The 17975-nt window shown below is 37.1% G+C and overlaps 1 protein-coding gene across 1 annotated transcript; it reads right to left on the bottom strand.

Annotated features, from left to right (window-relative positions):
- Positions 1-15559: 15559 nt before the first annotated feature.
- On the bottom strand, positions 15560-15955 carry LOC145687258 (uncharacterized). Its single transcript, XM_081760734.1, has one exon. It carries the CDS (start codon positions 15953-15955, stop codon positions 15560-15562), a length of 396 nt encoding a protein of 131 aa, XP_081616860.1.
- Positions 15956-17975: the final 2020 nt, after the last annotated feature.

Genomic DNA, 17975 nt, shown 5'->3' with positions numbered 1-17975 from the left:
TCCCAACCTCGATGCAGGAATGGCCACTTCTTAAATGGAAAGATACGCAAAATAAATATTGACAAACTTGTGGACAGATAGATTTTATGGATTATTGTCTGCCCGTTGTTAACAAGAAGCAGGGATCGGAAAATCTTAGTTTTACGTCCCACGATTATGCTGATTAGGCTAAAGGAGACGGTGATGATGAGTAATGGATGAAATGGTGGAATGAAGAAAGTGGGAGGGAACGGGAGAACCCCGAGAAAACCCACGCACACGGTGTTTGTCTACCACAAAGTTCACTTGGCGGGGGCTGGGATCGAACCCGGGACCCCAAGCACCAGAGGTGAACGCTCTACTACTGAGCCACCGCGGCCCCATAAGAAGCAGGGATCGGTTTTGAGAACGGAGTGAGAGCGTAAAATATCGCATCTTGAACACAAAGAACACAAATGACTACCTGCGTTTTCGAACGCGGACATTTTCTGACCAAAAACACCAAGGCAAGTAATTTCTTGCTATGTATTGCTTCATTTAAATTATGCAACGTGAAAAAAAAGTTTTTATCTTACATTTATAATACAAGCTTGAAAAAATCAAGAGCTCCAATTCTGGGGTAGGTTTTATTTTTTTTAAAAAAAAAATAAAAAATATTCTACTCTGGGAGGGGCAGTCGTCACCTCTGGATCCGCCCCTGTTGTGTACACACCTTCCTTTTGGTGGCAGCAGATATGTAAGCCCCGAAGCAATGAGGTATGTTTTTTTTTTAAACTGATGGGGCTGCAGTGCCTCAGTGGTAGAGCGTTCACTTCTAGTGCGTGGGGTCCCTTGTTTGATCCCAGCTCGTGCCAAGTGGGCTTTGTGGTGGACAAACACCATGTGCCTGAGTTTTCTCGACACTCTCCCGTTTCCGCCCACTTTCTTCATACCACCATTTTTCACATTTCATTATCACCATCTTCCTTAGGCTCGGTGCCTTTCCTGGGGCGTGAAACTAAATATTTAATTTCATTTCTTTTTAATGATGAGGAATTGGTGTTCCACCTGAAAGCAGGTTTTTGACCCAAAGAGACTTCCGTTGTTAATGTGCGCATAAACATTAGGAGGATATTCCCTATGTCAAGAGCTCTCTTAAACACATCTGACTGGAACCAGCATCAGCCCCCAACCACGGTCCCTTAATAAGACATTTGGTTTCCTTTGAACCGTTTCACGATTAGCAGTGGAAATCATAATAATATAGTCATGTAGAGGATACTTAATTGAGCTGGAATATATTTTTTTGAACTTCAGTGGCAACATTGATAAGTATCCATCATCACGTGCTGGCACTGGAGTAAGTACTGTAATCTAAAATGCGAGGGAGCTGTCTACTCAATTAACGAACAAAATATTCGAACAGTCAAAAACCCGTTACATTATTATGATTTCCACACTGAATTCTGTAGCACAGTTACGGTAGCCAAGTGTCTTGTGAGGGTGTGTAGGTGCAGCAGGGCGATGGTTGCAGTTTGAGAGTGCTCTCAACTCAAGGTGACCAGACGTCCCGTTTTGGCCGGGACAGTCCCTTATTTTCAACCGTTGTCCCGTTTCTTTCAGATTCTCAAATGGGACGCCTAAATGTCCCGTTTTTAAGCAAACATGACCTAGGTGTCCCGTAATTATAATTCAAAATATAAATAGCCAATGCTAATTCTACACTCTTCCGTACCAACACTTACTGGGAAGGTTCACCCGTGCCTAGAACTTCTGAATATTCAAATGAGAATTGAGTGTTCTGTGGTTCAAGTGGAAATTGAGTGGGAATTCTGAGTGTTGAAGTAGTTAAAAGTATTGTTGGGTAATACTTAAGTTAGAAACGCTGTGTTATCATTCTTACTTTGTAAGTTATTTTGTAAATTGAAAACACTGCTGAGTCCCAAAATGCAATGTGGAAGTCACCCCACCCCCCGCGCCGATTCGTATGCGTCCCGTTTCTGAAAGTAAAAGTTCTGGTCACCTTGTCTCAACTGGGGTAATATCCTCCCACTGATTATGCACATATACAATGGGGGCACTACTTTAGCAAACGGGTCTACCAAATATTCATCTATTTTGTGCACTTTACACTAGATTTAAGACAGTAGTGCTACAAAAGGTTAAACAAAACATAACTGAGTGAGCGAAGGGGTTAGAACTTCCATAGGGCTCGTTGTTTCTAACTTTGAAGTCATACACGATTGGCATTGCAACAATTGCCGAGGGTCATTTCCCAAAGAGGTTCACTCGAGCAGTCGGTTCTACCTAACAGAAAATTCATAGGTAACATACGATGTAAAACATATTATTGTGAAGGAATAAAAGTGTGAATGTCAGTAATTAATATCAGTACACAGCAAATTGAAATGAATTTTGGGCATTATTCGAGCAGACGGTTCTACCAAATTTTGACATATTTCTTACAGTTTCATATCAGGTTAGAACAACGCATTTCTTTTAGCAGACCATGAACTAAATCAGAAGCTCCATTAGTGCTTGCAGATTGACTTCAGGCCTCAGTACAAATACAGCGTGGACGTAAAGCGTAACAATTTCAGTGAATAAAACACGAACCAATTTATTTCAGCTCCCCACTAAAAAGCAGGGGTAGGAGCACAGCAACAGGGTCCGAACGGCAGCGACGGGATGCGTCCGTAGGGAGCAGGCGCGTCAGCGACGGGGAATATACGTCTAAACGAGAATAGTGGAAGACCACACTTACATATGCAATACTTTCACTGATCACTTAAAATTCATTTCAATATGCTGTACACTGACAGTAATTACTTATATTCACACTCTCATTCCTTCACGAAAAATGTTTCTTATAATATTTTACCTATAAATTTTATATTTGGTAGAACCGTCTGCTCGAGTGAAGCCGCATTTTGAGTGATGGTGAAATCATTGTAAGCGTAAGTGTGCTTTTCCATTATCCTTCTTTACGCACATAGTCCCCGTCGCTGACGTGCCTGTTCCCTACGAACGCACCCCCTCGTTGCCGCTCGGGCCCTCTTGCTGTGCTCCTGCACTGATTCCAATAGAATGCATTTGTGCTTTTTAGTGGGCACCTAGCAAAAGTTATTTCGTGTTTTATGCACTGTACTTAATATGCTACGCGTCGGGAAGGTTCTAGAACACAAGTCCCCCCCCCATATAGGTTAACAGCTAGATTGGTTCTTTTCTGTACCAAAGTTTAACATTTAATTCACATAGTATTGTTGAGCGAGCGTCAGCGAGTGAAAGCGGGTTAGAGCCCCCGCACGGCACGTTGTTTTCTGTCTTTGTTACAATTAAGTGGGAAGGGGTACCTGTGTTCTAGAACCTTGCCCCATGCGTCTACTCTATATTTACACTAACCCCCGTGAAGTCAATCTGCAAGTAGTAATGGAGCTCCTCATTTAGTGCATATTTTGCTATAGGAAATACAATGCTCTAACCTAACCTGAAAATGTAAGAAATGTATTAAAATTTAGTAGAACCGTCTGTTCCAGTAATGCCTCCAAAAGCATACACTTACTGTCATCTCGTTGTTTGCTTGTATTTATCAGTCTTTCGCCTTGGCAAATAGTACCACAATGCGTGCAGCTTTTATTATACGGATTCATAGTATAAGTAGTAGTAGTAGGAACGGGTTAGAAGCCCCGCGGAGGTTGGTTGGTCCTGTTCTCGACATGAAATAGGCAAATTAAAGACTTGTCCAATTTTTTTCGTATATTTTACAATCTACGGATCTGTATAATAAAACTGCACCACAGAATGACATACTTTCCCATGCATACTCACTCCCATATACGGTTTATTGAGAATAAAAACACATACATTATCATTTTACTACCTTCACTATTAACATTTTATATAGTATTCTACCTAAAATATTTAATTTGATACAGGCGTCTGCATATGTTAACCTAATGTAGGTATCCTCGTTCTTTCTACGGTATTTTAATACACTGTAATAAGAAACCGTAGAATACTCAATCTGCTGAATTTTACACAGAATGCACCTAGATAGGAATAGGATAGGAATTATACTTACTTGTCTTAAAGCTGACCTTTATCACAGGTGACTTCAACAAAACACATTATTTATATTCACAAACAATACCATCAAAACACGATTCCGCAAATGGCTCACGATTCCCAGCATGCACTGCTCAAGCTCAAACTGCAGTTACAGTACGGGGAACGTCCGCGCTTTTTAGCACCTAAAAAAGACGTCTATTTTTGGTGATGTCCGACACGTGATTCTTTGTACCATTCTGGCACGTGATAAACACGTACAATTTAGGTCATGTTTGACACGTCATTTTTGTTACCATTTTGGTACGTGATAAAGACGTTCCAAATTTTCAAAAGACGTCATTTTGAATTCGAACCCCAAAAAAAGACGTGTTTATGACGTGACTGTGCTACTTGGGATATCTTCCAAATTTTGTCTGCATTTACAGTGAGTGCTTTCCATACCTCTACAACAACAAACCCTTCAGGTAATTAGAACTGATGTTAACCGCCAACATTATAGCCAAAATCCAGTTAGATATTCTATCTTACGGTGGCAGTTGAAACTTTCTCTTTACAGTTCATGGGTTTACCGACGGAAGACTGTGTAACTTTTTTCGTATTTTGTGCGAAGTTAACCCTGAAGTGCAAAGTAACCTAGTCTTAAGGTACTTACAGATTACCTAGGTAGTTAGCAATTTTCACATTCTTTTTTAAGATGGTAACAGTTGGAGCCAAGGGATGTGCGATATTTCGATCGAACGATTAATATTTTCAAATATCAAACTATCGATATCGAAATTTTTGACCGATATATCGATGTTTTTGATCTTTATCATATTTCTATATTTTCGATTTTTGATATTGCTTATATTTTGATATTGCTGTATTTTTTGATATTTCGAACAAGTTTCAATAGTATGTCAATATCGATTATCTATTTCAAAATTTGGATATCACAAAGCCCTATCGAAACCCCTCCGAAATGAAGTTTTTGTCTATGGCCTGATTAGGGTTGCGCACGGCACGAGACTAGACAGAATTTTTGTTACGAAATTCGAGACGAGACATAGCTCTTCCAATAGAAACAGATACAGTTTTCGAGAGGAGACAACTTTCGCGACATCTTGGCGAGAGGTGACAGTCTCAAACCATTTCTCGTGCGCACCCCTAGCCCATATCGTGCGTTATCAAAAAGCATGTTAATGAGAAATAACAACATGCAAATACAATATAGGTAGTTAAAAACATTTTTGTTTGCATTCTTCAGTAATGCATTATTATTAACCTCAGTATTTTATAGTCCATTCTTAATCTTAAGGTGATGTATAATTAAGTTTTGAATTCGGTTAACTTATTTTGTTTCTCAAATTGTTTTAAAAATGTATGTACAAACATGTTTATTTTCATTCTTGAGTGCTTAAAGTCACTATAGTTATTAAACATAGTATTTAATATTGTACTCTTAACGTTAAAATAATATACAGTTAACTTTTGAATTCAGTTAACATTTTTCTTACTGAAATTGCTTTAAAAAGTATGTAAAAACGTTTTTATTTTCTTTCTTGAGTGTCAAAAGTGATGCACAGTTATTAAGATTAGTACTTTATACTCTATTCTTAATTTTAAACTGATAAACAGTGCGTTTCTGAATAAATTATGTCAAGTTATTTGAGTGACGAACACTGGTAGAAAATTCTGACTACTACTGGAACATTTTGATTTTAAGGTGACGACTACTGGTGCAAGGATTTTAAAATATTGTTTTTCCTTCAACGGCTACTCCTTTTTGAATTCTGACTACATGGTCATTATAGGAAGAATCAGTGAGTCTTTCCAACTATGGTACAGCTCCGACAGATTCACGATGCTGAGAGAAGAGACAAAATAGTATGTTTTCAACCTTAAAGTGAGAACCACTGGCATTTTTACCCTGCTATGCAAAAGTAAGTGGGTACTCCAATGGGGTTCCAATGCGGTACCTAATTTCTGCATTTTAGATATATGGAAATGCATGTCTAAAATGTAAAGAACTGATATTTGTTTACTGAAAACTGCAACTCGGTAAGCCTTACGGATACCGAGATATGGGAAAATAAAGAGCGACACGATATGTATGTGGGGCTTGCCAGGCCCGTATCCAGGGGGGTCTAGGGGGGACGCCCCCCTAAATTTTTGCTGGCCCCCTAAAAGTTTTAGAGTAGGCTTGCAAAAGAACTATAATATGGTGATGAACTATCATATGGTTGGATCGGGCCCCCCCTAACTTCAGCCGAGCCCCCGTACATTTTTGGGCTGGCTACGGGCCTGGGGCTTGCATACTTGAAGGTACAATTTGGAAAATGAATTAAAATATGACTAACGGCTATCAAGATATTGTCAAATAAAGGGAGGACCAATACAGGTATGGGATTTTCGTGTTAGATGATAACATTTCCGAAACCGGTCATGGAAAGTTAATAAGCACCAGTAGCAATTCCATCTTCAAGTAATTAGATATTTCCATGGGGTGTTAGAACATCTTACAGTCTACTAAGATTAAATTTTAAAAGCTTTTGAAAATATAACTTGAGATTTGTAAAGAGTATTAGAAATATGTAAGTATAAATATGTTTACCTAAAACTTCCAGCCAGTACATCTAACATATAGAGAAACACCGTGAAATAAAAGAGTATGAGATGTTGAAACTTCGGAAAAATTATTGGTCCCAACAAAATTAAATAAGATGGTACTTCTATGGGTTAAGTGAGTACCTTAGTACAATTTCGATGGAAAGATTAGTTCTAGGTTTTCTTCAGTCAGTTCCAAAGGTTCATCTAGCTGTGTAAAAGAGTGAAAATTCCCTGTGAATATCTAATATAGTAACCAAAATATAACGAGTCATATGTTTTATGACGTAAAAATAGATATCTTTATGGATTTGTACTTCTGGGTCTTTGCTATAAGAAAGTAATTCAAAAACTTACTGTATATACCTTAATAGACAATTAAATCAGTGAGGACACAGTAACTTCGTGGTGGGGTGTTTACCTAGTATGTTTTGCAGAAACTACACGGGAGTATTCTCTTAATCCACAGAGATACGATCACACTTAACTGCCCATTTAATTTTAAAATGAAATTAAGGCAAATGAATGTTGATAATAGAATTGATGGAGTGCAAAGGTGGGAGGAAACGGGAGTACCCCGAGAATACCCACGAATACGATGTCGACTACAAACTGACTTGGCCGCGGATCGAACCAGGGACCCAATACACCAAAGGTACGCACTCTACCACTAAGCCACCGTGCCTGCATCCATTTAATTGTCTATTAAGGTATATACGGTAGTTTTCTGAAATTTCTTCTTCTTACAGCAAAGACTCAACAGTACAAATCCATGTGGGTCTCCATTTTTACGACGTCATAAAATACATAATTACTTATATCTCGGTTGCTATATTAGATATTGACAAAGAATTTTCATCCTTTTTGTACGCTAGGAATAATCACGCTTGGATTTACCCGAAGAAAACTTCGAGCTGAATTAATCTTTCGATCGGAATTGCCCTGACGAGTGTGAGGTACTCACTTCACCCATATAAATACCATCTTATTTAACTTTTATTAAGATCAAAAGTTGTTTTATGAAATTTCAAGATCTAATACTCTTTTACTTCACGGTGTCTCTCTAGCTGTAAGATGTACTGGCTGGAAGTTTTGGCTAACTCTATTCTCTTTTCTAACACTCTTTACAAATGTCAAATTATATTTTCCAAAGCTTTTAAAACTTAATCTTTTTAGACCCATGATGTTCTAAAACCCCATGGAAATACTCAGTTACTTTAGGATGAAATTGCTACTGGTGCTTATTCAGATTTCATGACCGGTTTCGGAAATTTTACCACCTAACACCAAAACCCCATAATTGTGTGGGTCCTCCCTTTATTTGACAATATCTTGATAGCCATTAGTCATATTTTCATTAATTTTCTAAACTGTACTGTCAAGTATGGAAGCCCCACATACCTATGGTGTTCCTATTTATTTCACCATATTTCGGTAACTGCTAAACGTACCGACTTGCGGTTTCGGTAAACACACACCTGTAACGTTCTTTATAAGTTTATTAAGATATATTTTAGAATGTTTAGAAATGGGAGGTCTGTGAATGCCATAGTACCCGAAAACCCCCATAAGGGCGTGTGTGTAGTGTATTGAATTGAAATTACTTTTAAGGTTGTTGTTAGCCCTCAGCAATTACGTTTTCGAAACTGCACAATCTAGTACGCAAACCTCACACTTCTATGGTGGTGTTGTTTATTTTCCCATACCTCGGTATCCATAAGGCTTACCGAGTTGCGGTTTTCTGTACTAAACAGATATCAGTTCTTTACATTTTAGAGACATATATTTCCACATATCTAAAAATGCAGACATTAGGTACCCCATGGTACCTCGAACGCCATTGGGTACCCACTTACTTTTGCATAGTAATACATTTCGAGTTGTTCAGCATCAATAAACACTTTTTTTTAATTAATCGTTTTTCTACCAGAAACCCAAAAGTACATACCTGACCGAACAGATTTTGTCCATTTAATTTAAAAAATGTTAAATATTTTAAAATGTAACATTTTAAATATTTTTTTGATTTTTGTTTCAGGTATTTTATGCATCAAAACAAAACCAGGATTCTGCATGAAAGACAGTGAAAAGAAGCAGTGTAATTTGTGGCTAAAAGCACGTCCTTTCTGAAGACAGACCCGATTATATTTACATTCTTTTTTACGAATATGTAACCTTAATAAATATACTGCTCCACAAATTATTTCTTTCTTCCATAAATTAGAATAAATATATGTCTGTTTAAAGAAAATGTTTGTTAGCGTTAAGTCCTTTCAACTCTTTTTCTCTGTAAATAAGAACATTATACCTTGCAACATTTTTTTTATCATTGTGCAATTCCGATTGGATAAAGTAAATCTGCACGAAGCACTATTATTTCAGACATACATTAATAACTAATGTATTGTTCTGTGAATAAGGCAATGGTATAGTGAACATGTTTTAACATAAAATCTGTAACTCAGCTTTTCAGTAGTCAACTTTATTGAGAATCCGAAGAAAGAAAGAAAAAATGTTGGACTTAACAACGAATTTCAAAATTATTTTTGTTCGAATTCTGGACTAATCCAAATTATCCAGAGAAATCATTTATGTTGCTCTCTATAGATGTATCCTTTATCCAAATCGTATGAAAAGGAGACTTCATACATCGCTATATTTTGTATGAACTATGTTTCGTATTTATTTAATCACTTTGTACCTTTCTCTAGTGTTGACAAGGCCGCAAGTGTCAATCGAATAATTTAGTGTTTCACTCATGTCACCTTGTGACTAACGTACGTCCTGTCGGTATATATATGTTACTGGGTTCGATTAGCGACAAACAATTTTTAGCGTTAAACAAATACAAAAATCTACACGCAATGAAATACGATGATCTTTGCCTCATAGACAATACCAAGCAACTAACGGTACTGAATGTGGTTGAGTTTACTAGTGGTATTATCTGGCTATAATCAGTGTTCCGAGAGCTATACTTCTTTTTGTGCTCTTAATTGCAAACTTTGATATAACCGTTTTAAATTATTGTATATCTATCTATCTATCTATCTATCTATCTATCTATCTATCTATCTATATATACCGTATATATATATATATATATATATATATATATATAGATAGATAGATAGATAGATAGATAGATAGATAGTTATAAAATTGTAAACTAGAAACTTTCGAGTAATTCTGAGAATCATCGCTCTTTCTTTAAATAATGTATGAGACTATTACACTGCTCGTTACTTAAAATGTTGAACTAAGGAGGATACATCCAGGAAAGTCCAAATTTGCAGAATGTGTAGAGCAGGGAAGGATAAATATGTTTGGTCGATGGCTGCACAGCTTCTCATACCTGTGAACTCCGCCAGCTACAGTTGATGAGCTGTGGCGTTGGATCGTAAGACGCATGGCTTACCATACCAGAAGAGAACATCCTCTCGATGTCTCGCAGTGTTACAGTCGTTCTGGTTGTCAATGTTGGGTCAGTTCTGCTCCTTTGTCACCACGTTGTCACACAGCGAATACAGCGGTAAATTTAACCCTTAAGGTACCAAGCCTAAGTCGTCAAAGTTGTTTACCAAGCTGGAGTCTTCTGGAGACCCCAAGTATTATTTTAATTTCTCAACATTATTGCAGAGGGTTACTCCAACTATAATTTTTTGGATGTCTAGAAGCATACTTAAGTTAAATGAACATTGTTGACATCAGATATTATATATATTTGAGCACTATTCAGTTCTTCATACAATTTTATACTTTTGTGTTCGTAAATCTGAAACACAGGTTTAACAATGGAGTTTTTACATTTTCAAGTGTGTTTTTATTTTTTGTATTTTTTAAAGAAACGAATCGTTGATCTAATCATGTAATTAATATCTCAAAGGGTTGCAGGATACATATAAAAATTGAGAATAAATTGATTCTTATGATTGCGGCAGTATCACTAAATATCACTCTCTGGGGTCCCTAGAGTACCCCGCTTGGTATGTTAAGGGTTAAGCATATTCGACACTTACTATTAGATATCGGCTTGGGAACTTTGGCGTAGCTACCCTGTCTCCTTGAAGTTGCATTTTTAATGGCGAGTACTGTGCAGGAATCATCTTGTGAGGGAACACGTTTTCAGCTGACACCATGTTTTTAATTATAGCGTCATTTAAAAAATAACTTATCTGTTAATTAAAATGTGCAGAGAAGTTATTTCTGGAAAATCCTATTCACGCCTCTTGTGGTAACAACTTCTGCATTTTCGAAGAGGATATTATTAAGGAAAAGAAAGAGGTAAAGTCGACTTTATATAGTACACACGGAAAAGAAAGTATTTGACAGTTGACAAATTCTCTTTTGCCAATAGCTCGGGAACAAATGAATTAATTTGGATCTTTTTGTTGTTATTCTTCGAATAGTTATAACTTGACAACCTGCCAAAGTCGGTACTCTAATAGGTTAATTTATTGTTGAGTTTTTAGGAAAACAAATTTTGTCAACTGAAGAATATTTAATTTCGTGACTGTACAAGCAATGGATGATAACGGCTTAATAAATGACTGTACGTAAGTCTTGTTTGAGTTTGAACATAGGATTGTACATGGCTGTGCATTTTGCATTATTATTGAAGTGCTGCAACTAAGTTATTGCAAAAGGTATGATAAATTCTTACAGTAATATTGTCACATATTGATTTACTCTGTATGAAAACTAAAATAGTTTAACATATGGTTAACCTCCTTTGTGCCAATAATTTTAAAATTAACGCTTGTGCCACTTTTCAACCTTGGCTTTGTAGCTTTCCAAAGAATTAGCAGGAAGTCCAAACTTACACCCTGCAGGTAAATACATTTCTCTGGACAGTTTCACTGCTCCAAACTAAGATTGAAAAGTGTAGTATTTTTAATTTTATTATTATTGGCACAAAGGAGATCACCCATATTTTAAGCTATTTTTGTTTCCATACAGAAAAAAACAATATGTGACATTACAGTAAGAATGTATCATGCATTTCTCAGTATGTTGCAGCACTTCAATAATGGTGCACTATACGTACAATCTAGATCCTGAATATGTCCAATCCATATATTACAACAAGGCAATACGTATTCGATACAGGTAAAATCTGTATATTTCATATGGACAACCTATTAGCTATATACATCCAATCCATACATTACATATGGCCAGCCTGTACGCGACATACGTATAATCTATATGCTGCATGCAGACAGTCTGTAAGCTGCATATGTGCACTCTGTATGGTGCATACGGATATTCTGTATGCTGTATCGGGACAAGCTGTGTGCGACATAAGGAAAATCTGTATAATACATACGTACATGACGCATACTGTATCTAGTCGTATGTACGGGGCACAAGTACAATATAGATGCTGTCTCGGGGTTGAACGCAAGAAACACACGTACAGAACGTATATTGCATACTTCTTGAAATTATGCTCCGTTCTGATAGTCAGTGAGTGTCGTCATTATTAACCCACATGCTACATACAATCCTGACGTCACAAAGCTAGATATTACCTCCGTATATACTTGTTACTGCAGATGACGTCACACGAATGACGTCATTGCACTTATGCAGACAGTACGTATAATACATACTTTTTCAGCTATACGTTTGCTGCAGGATGTTATATACGGTTGTACGTTAAGTCCGGAAACTACAGGAATTACGAATGTAACCTACGTTTTTAAGTGTCACCTACATTTTTTTTTCTCAGTGTTCCTAAGGAAATCGAAAGAAAAACTCCTATGTGCCTCTTGTGGCAAAGCGGCTTAAGTGCATGGTCCGAAACCGATTTTCACGTTACTGTATACATAAAGTTCCCATATTTCAAAAATGCAGATCCGGGATGCAACTAAATTACGAGAATTTTTGAAATGCTTAAAATGAAAAGAAGTGCTAAATACTAATTTACGTTCCTCCATTAGATAGAGTTGTTCAAGTATTACGTTATCACATTTTTATTAATTTCACTAGATCTTCTCCCTCGTTAAGCAAACGTAAGCAGATGATTTACTCCCTCCCCTGGTAAGCAAAATTGTGTTTTACTTTTCCTTAAGATCACTCGTGTTTCGTGAAATAGCAGCAGGCATTTCCTGATTACTTAACCATCTAAATGAATGTTTTCACTTAGAGCCATCCTGTCGATTCGCGTTGCCTAGGATTAAAATAAATTAAGTGTCAATAATGAAGACGAGACTTTCATATCAAACATGAAGAGACATGTGGATCGGAGGTCTTTCTTTGTTTGAACTTTAATTTTTTTTTTCAAATCCATGATGGGAAATTATATTATGAGTACAATTTTCGAAATGAATAGTATATAATTGTAAAATATCTTACAAAACGATGGTTTATTGCCAAATACTTTGACTCAAAGAATAAATTACAAGTAATAAATTTGTTAATTTTTCTGAAGAGCCTAATGTAAGTCTTGAATGAGACGGAGGCTCTCGAGCGTAGTGCTTGGAGCGATTGCCTCACTTTTTCTACCTTCCCGTGGGGCAGCCTTGATTCGACTTGATCCTAAACGGATTATTCAAAAATCGAAGTCGGAAGTTGTTCCCCATTTTTCCAAAACACTCTTGGTCGATTACAATCTGCCTCACATGTGAGGGGACAACCCCATGCCGTAAACGTCGGTGGACCACTGATAGGCAACTAGCGACATGTCGACAAAAATTGGCAGCCCCTCATCGACGATCGGCGGTGCCCCACTTCCGTTTTGAAAATTATACCACCAGCGGCAGAGAAGTGACGAAACGCCAACGAACCACAAAATGATTCCTCCAAAATATGTTAAATTGAATATATGTGTAATTTGTTTGCATTGAGGTGAGTCTAAAAACATTTTCTAAAAAAAATAATACCCGGAGCTGGGCGCGAACCACCAACTTTAGGGTTACTAGTTCCGTGTACTTCCGAATTCGCCACGGAGGCGCTTATGAAGACACAGCTTGTAGACTGACAAATCGTTGACGTCTTTTTAATATTTCTAATCAGAGTGCTCCTTTAACCATGTATATTTGACGATAACTGTTTGGAATCAGATCAAATGCACTCGCCATGTAATTTTATAACAAAATGGCAAGCGTCTATTTACTTTTTTCATAGTTTTCCCGTATTCACTTGCTAGTGATCGGCGACAGTTGCCATCTAAATCCATACAATTATCGCACACATCTCAAGATTTTTCACTTCATGATGTAAAGGCAGGAGTTACTCTTGACCCCCGCAGCTCAAGTATTGACCTTATAATAACAATTCGTCAGGGAAAAATAATATATAATAATAACCGAATGCACATGACTGGCGATAGTTCATGTTGGTCCCTTCGCGATTCTCTGCGACAAATCGAAGGAGCGCGGACCAAAATGAAGTTCTCGCTGTTACGTGGTGGTAACTTCAACACCCTCGACTCTAGATATCTGCTTCGACTCGACGAATCCCTGCCACTAGTGGCACACTACCGGCAATCTTTGACGCGTCGATATATAGGCGATCGCCATTTACCGGGCCACTAGGTGTTGGCGACGTTTACGGCATGGAGAAGCTAATAAAAAATAATTGATAATTAAATCTAAAGCCTTATAAAATATATTTCCCAAAATTTACATCTAGCAAAATCATTTGTTGGGATTCCAGAACTGTAAATTCACCTTTATTCATAATTTACTTCTATCGTAGTTTTGATATGAGAATGATATGTCTGAAACTGTAATACAGGTTATTAATGCTTTTTCTTGTTTAGTCAGATTTAACAGTTTCACTTAATAGTCAGTCAATTTGGATCTTTGATTTCAGAGTTTTAGAGATTTCCTTAAATGTTTTACTTCTACAACAGTTTGCAACTAACACCATTAACATACCACTTCGTGGTTTTCATCAGGTAATGTCTCTGTCAATCCCAGTATATTTCAAACAATCAACTATTTAGAGTGTATTACTCCGTTAATCAAAACTGCATTTAATATTCGACAATTCTGTGCATCTTTTTCTTATATCTGTCGCTCTCTGAGTTAACTTTTCTAAAATGGAAAAAAGAATAACACAGGAATTATTCAACTTAAGTTTGTGCTTCTTAATCCGTTCCTTCAAGCAATATTTGAAGAGAGTGAGGTGTGGAGTAGTGGAAAAATATGAGCTTTACAATCTAAAGGTCAATGGTTCGAATCCACTCTTAGAATTTTTAAAACTTTTTTTTTTTTTTTACTTAACATTATTTAGAATAACGGATTCATGTTAATTTGTGTTTTAATTTACCATTTTGGAATTTAAAATGCAGTCCTTAAGAAGGGCTGATTAATTGTTACAAAGAGTTCAGTAAGAAGTCCAACGCCCTTCTGCATCAATTTCGGCTTGAAGCCGTCGTGGCATGCTTTCTATAAGCCTTCTGATGTAATTATGGCTTTCTGCTAAGTCTTCCCAAGCCTTATCTACTTCACGCAAACTGTCTTGTGTGGTTGGAGGCGGTGAGGGCCACGTATGTCTCATTATTCTCTTGACCTCAGACCACAGGTTCTCAATTGGGCTCATATCACCCCTCTGGGAGGCCACTCTAAGACGTCAAGGTGTGCTTCACCAGAAAGCCATCCTTGAACCAATCGAGACATGTGGATCGGAGATCTATCATGTTGGAAATGGATTACTCCATCTGGATAGAGGAAGCGAACAGCTGGCAGCATTACTTCCTGAAGGATGTGTAAATACTGCGCAGCTGATAATCTCCCCTCTACCCAATGAAGTAACCCAAGTAAATGAGAGGAGACGAATCCCCAAGCGGACACAGATACCCTACCAGAGAATCTTCTTTGATAAACGTATCGTGAGTCATATCTCGTTCCGTTTGGACAGTACACAACAACGGGACTATCATTTGAAGAAGAAAATGTGCATTCGTCACTGAAGATTACATCCCTCCAGCCACGATTCACTTTTCTTGAGCAAATGCAAGACGCCGTTGAATGTGTCCTTCCGACAGGAAATCTTTGACTGCCGCCCTCCTTGCAAAGAGATTAGCAGCCCTCAACCGCATCCGCGAGGTATCGCGAGACGCAGGGAAACTTGCTGCTTGCCTCAATTGTCTGGAAGTGAGGAATGGTCTTTCTACTGCAGTCCTCGCAAGCGTCTGATCTTCTTCAGGAGAGGTAATACGCTTTCTTCCACTTCCAGGACGGCGCTCAGTTTCTCCTGTCTCTCGATACCATTGTACCCAAAATTGAGCAGTTGGTGGAGAAATCCCACATATTTCAGCGGCTTGCTTTGCACTATAACCTTCTTGAACCAAAACAAGAACTTTGCTTAAAGAACTCTGTTTCTCAGCCATTGCACCGATATAATGACTTTTCGAATGGTTAACTTTATATTCATAGTCGTGAAGCTTAGAAACTAGTATTTTGATTGGCTACCAATACAACGCTATAAAACCTTGACAATGATTTGACCTTTAGTCTTTCAACTAGGATAAGACTGTTTGATAGTTAACATGTTACATGAGTTGTAGTCTCACAAAGACAGACTGTTACTGTCCCTTCTCTCTCTTTTTTTCCGTGTGAGGGTCTAATACATACACACGCAAAAACAAACTCTCTACATAGATTAAAACTGAGCATTTTGTTTTTTTTTTTATTTTCTGTGCTGAAAAAAAAGTGTTATTTAGACAGCCTAGAAATGAAGACCCTATACTATATGACGTTGCTTAGGGCCTTGTATGTAGCTTATCATTTGGCAGTTTTACACTTTCATCGTATATTGAAAGTAATAGGGACTAAGTCCTTCTACACTTACATGAGAAGCAAACACATTCTTTTTAAATCGTGGAGTTGTGCCAATGCACTCAGCCCAGAGTTTTTAATTTATTTAAAATTATTATTATTATTATTATTATTATTATTATTATTATTATTATTATTATTATTATTATTATTATTATTATTATTATTATTATTATTATTATTATCATTGACTTAGGTTTTCCAAAAATAGAAACTTAAACCAGGAGTAAATCTGGCCCCTTGCCCTTGGGTGATTACAACTAGGCTACAAGCCAAATATCATTGGAAAGCTTGAAAGAAAGTATAAACAATATTTCACGAAAACCCGTTACTTTTTAAAAAAATGTGTTCGTTAGCAAGTACTCCCTCTCTCGTATAAGTAATTTCAGAGGGGCCGCGATGGCTTAATGATAGAGCGTTCACCTCTGGTGCATGGGGTCTTTGGCTCGATCCTAGCATTTTCAAAGTGAACTTTATGGTGGACAAACACCGTGTGAATGGGTTTTGTCGGGATTCTCGAGTTTTCTTTCACTTTCTTCATTCCACCATTTCATTCAGTTTTCATCATCGCCGTCTTCTTTAGCCTAGCCGGCCGGCATATCGTTGGACGTAAAACTTAAAGATTTCATTACAAGAATATTTGTCGTTTTTTTTTAATTATTATTATCAATGATTCTTCCGCGGATCAGCTGTTTGTATACAGTTAAGCAGACACAAGTATCACATTAAGGGAATGAGTATAATTACTTACTTAATTAGTAATAGAAAAGTCTATTTTCTTGTATTTTCTACCGGGAATAACTGCATCCGGTCTAGAGAGCTAGGACTAACAACAAAGGGATCCGATGTCCTGACCACACACCACTCTAAAATCGTGAGTGCCACAAGTTCTCTTGTACGCCTTGCCACAATAAGGGCTGTTGCGTGCAGAGAGTAAGTGTGAGAGAGGGAGAGAGAAATTAAGTTCATTGCACTTACATGCGTTAATAAATGTTAACTTATGTTTATAAATCATGTAAATGATCGTTTCGTTTTCTGGTTATTATTATTATTATTATTATTACTATTAATAATAATAATAATAATAATAATAATAATAATAATAATAATAATACTACTACTACTACTAATAATAATAATAATAATTCTTATTGTTATACATTTCTTAACACGTTGACTGCCATGTGTCTGGAATTCCATACACACGGCTCTCCCGTGCAGTGCCGCGTGTGTGATTTTTCATACACAAATAATATATTACAAGTTTGTTGTGTTTATTCTATATCTATGTATGTAATTAGATATACATATATGGCACAGAAGTCAAAATTTAATATCTGCGCCAAACAAAGACATTTATAGGGCTAAAATAAAGGCGAAAATAAATAGTTACTGGCAGACTGTTGCCCGTGGTGCAGAGGTGATAACGCTCTACATTTTTAAATTTAAACAAATAAGATATTTAATTAAGCACGAGTTTAATTTATAGTGTACAGTGAGGAAGGCTCAGGAGTTCGCTAGGATCGTTACAATATCAAACCTCGTCAAATACACTGCAAACCTGTCCGCAAG

The sequence above is a fragment of the Thermobia domestica genome, chromosome 6, assembly GCF_964235325.1.
Source record: "Thermobia domestica chromosome 6, izTheDome1.hap1.1, whole genome shotgun sequence".
Classification (NCBI taxonomy): domain Eukaryota; kingdom Metazoa; phylum Arthropoda; class Insecta; order Zygentoma; family Lepismatidae; genus Thermobia; species Thermobia domestica.
The sequence above is the reverse complement of the archived record's forward strand: the minus strand, read 5'-3'. Positions and strand labels throughout refer to the sequence as shown.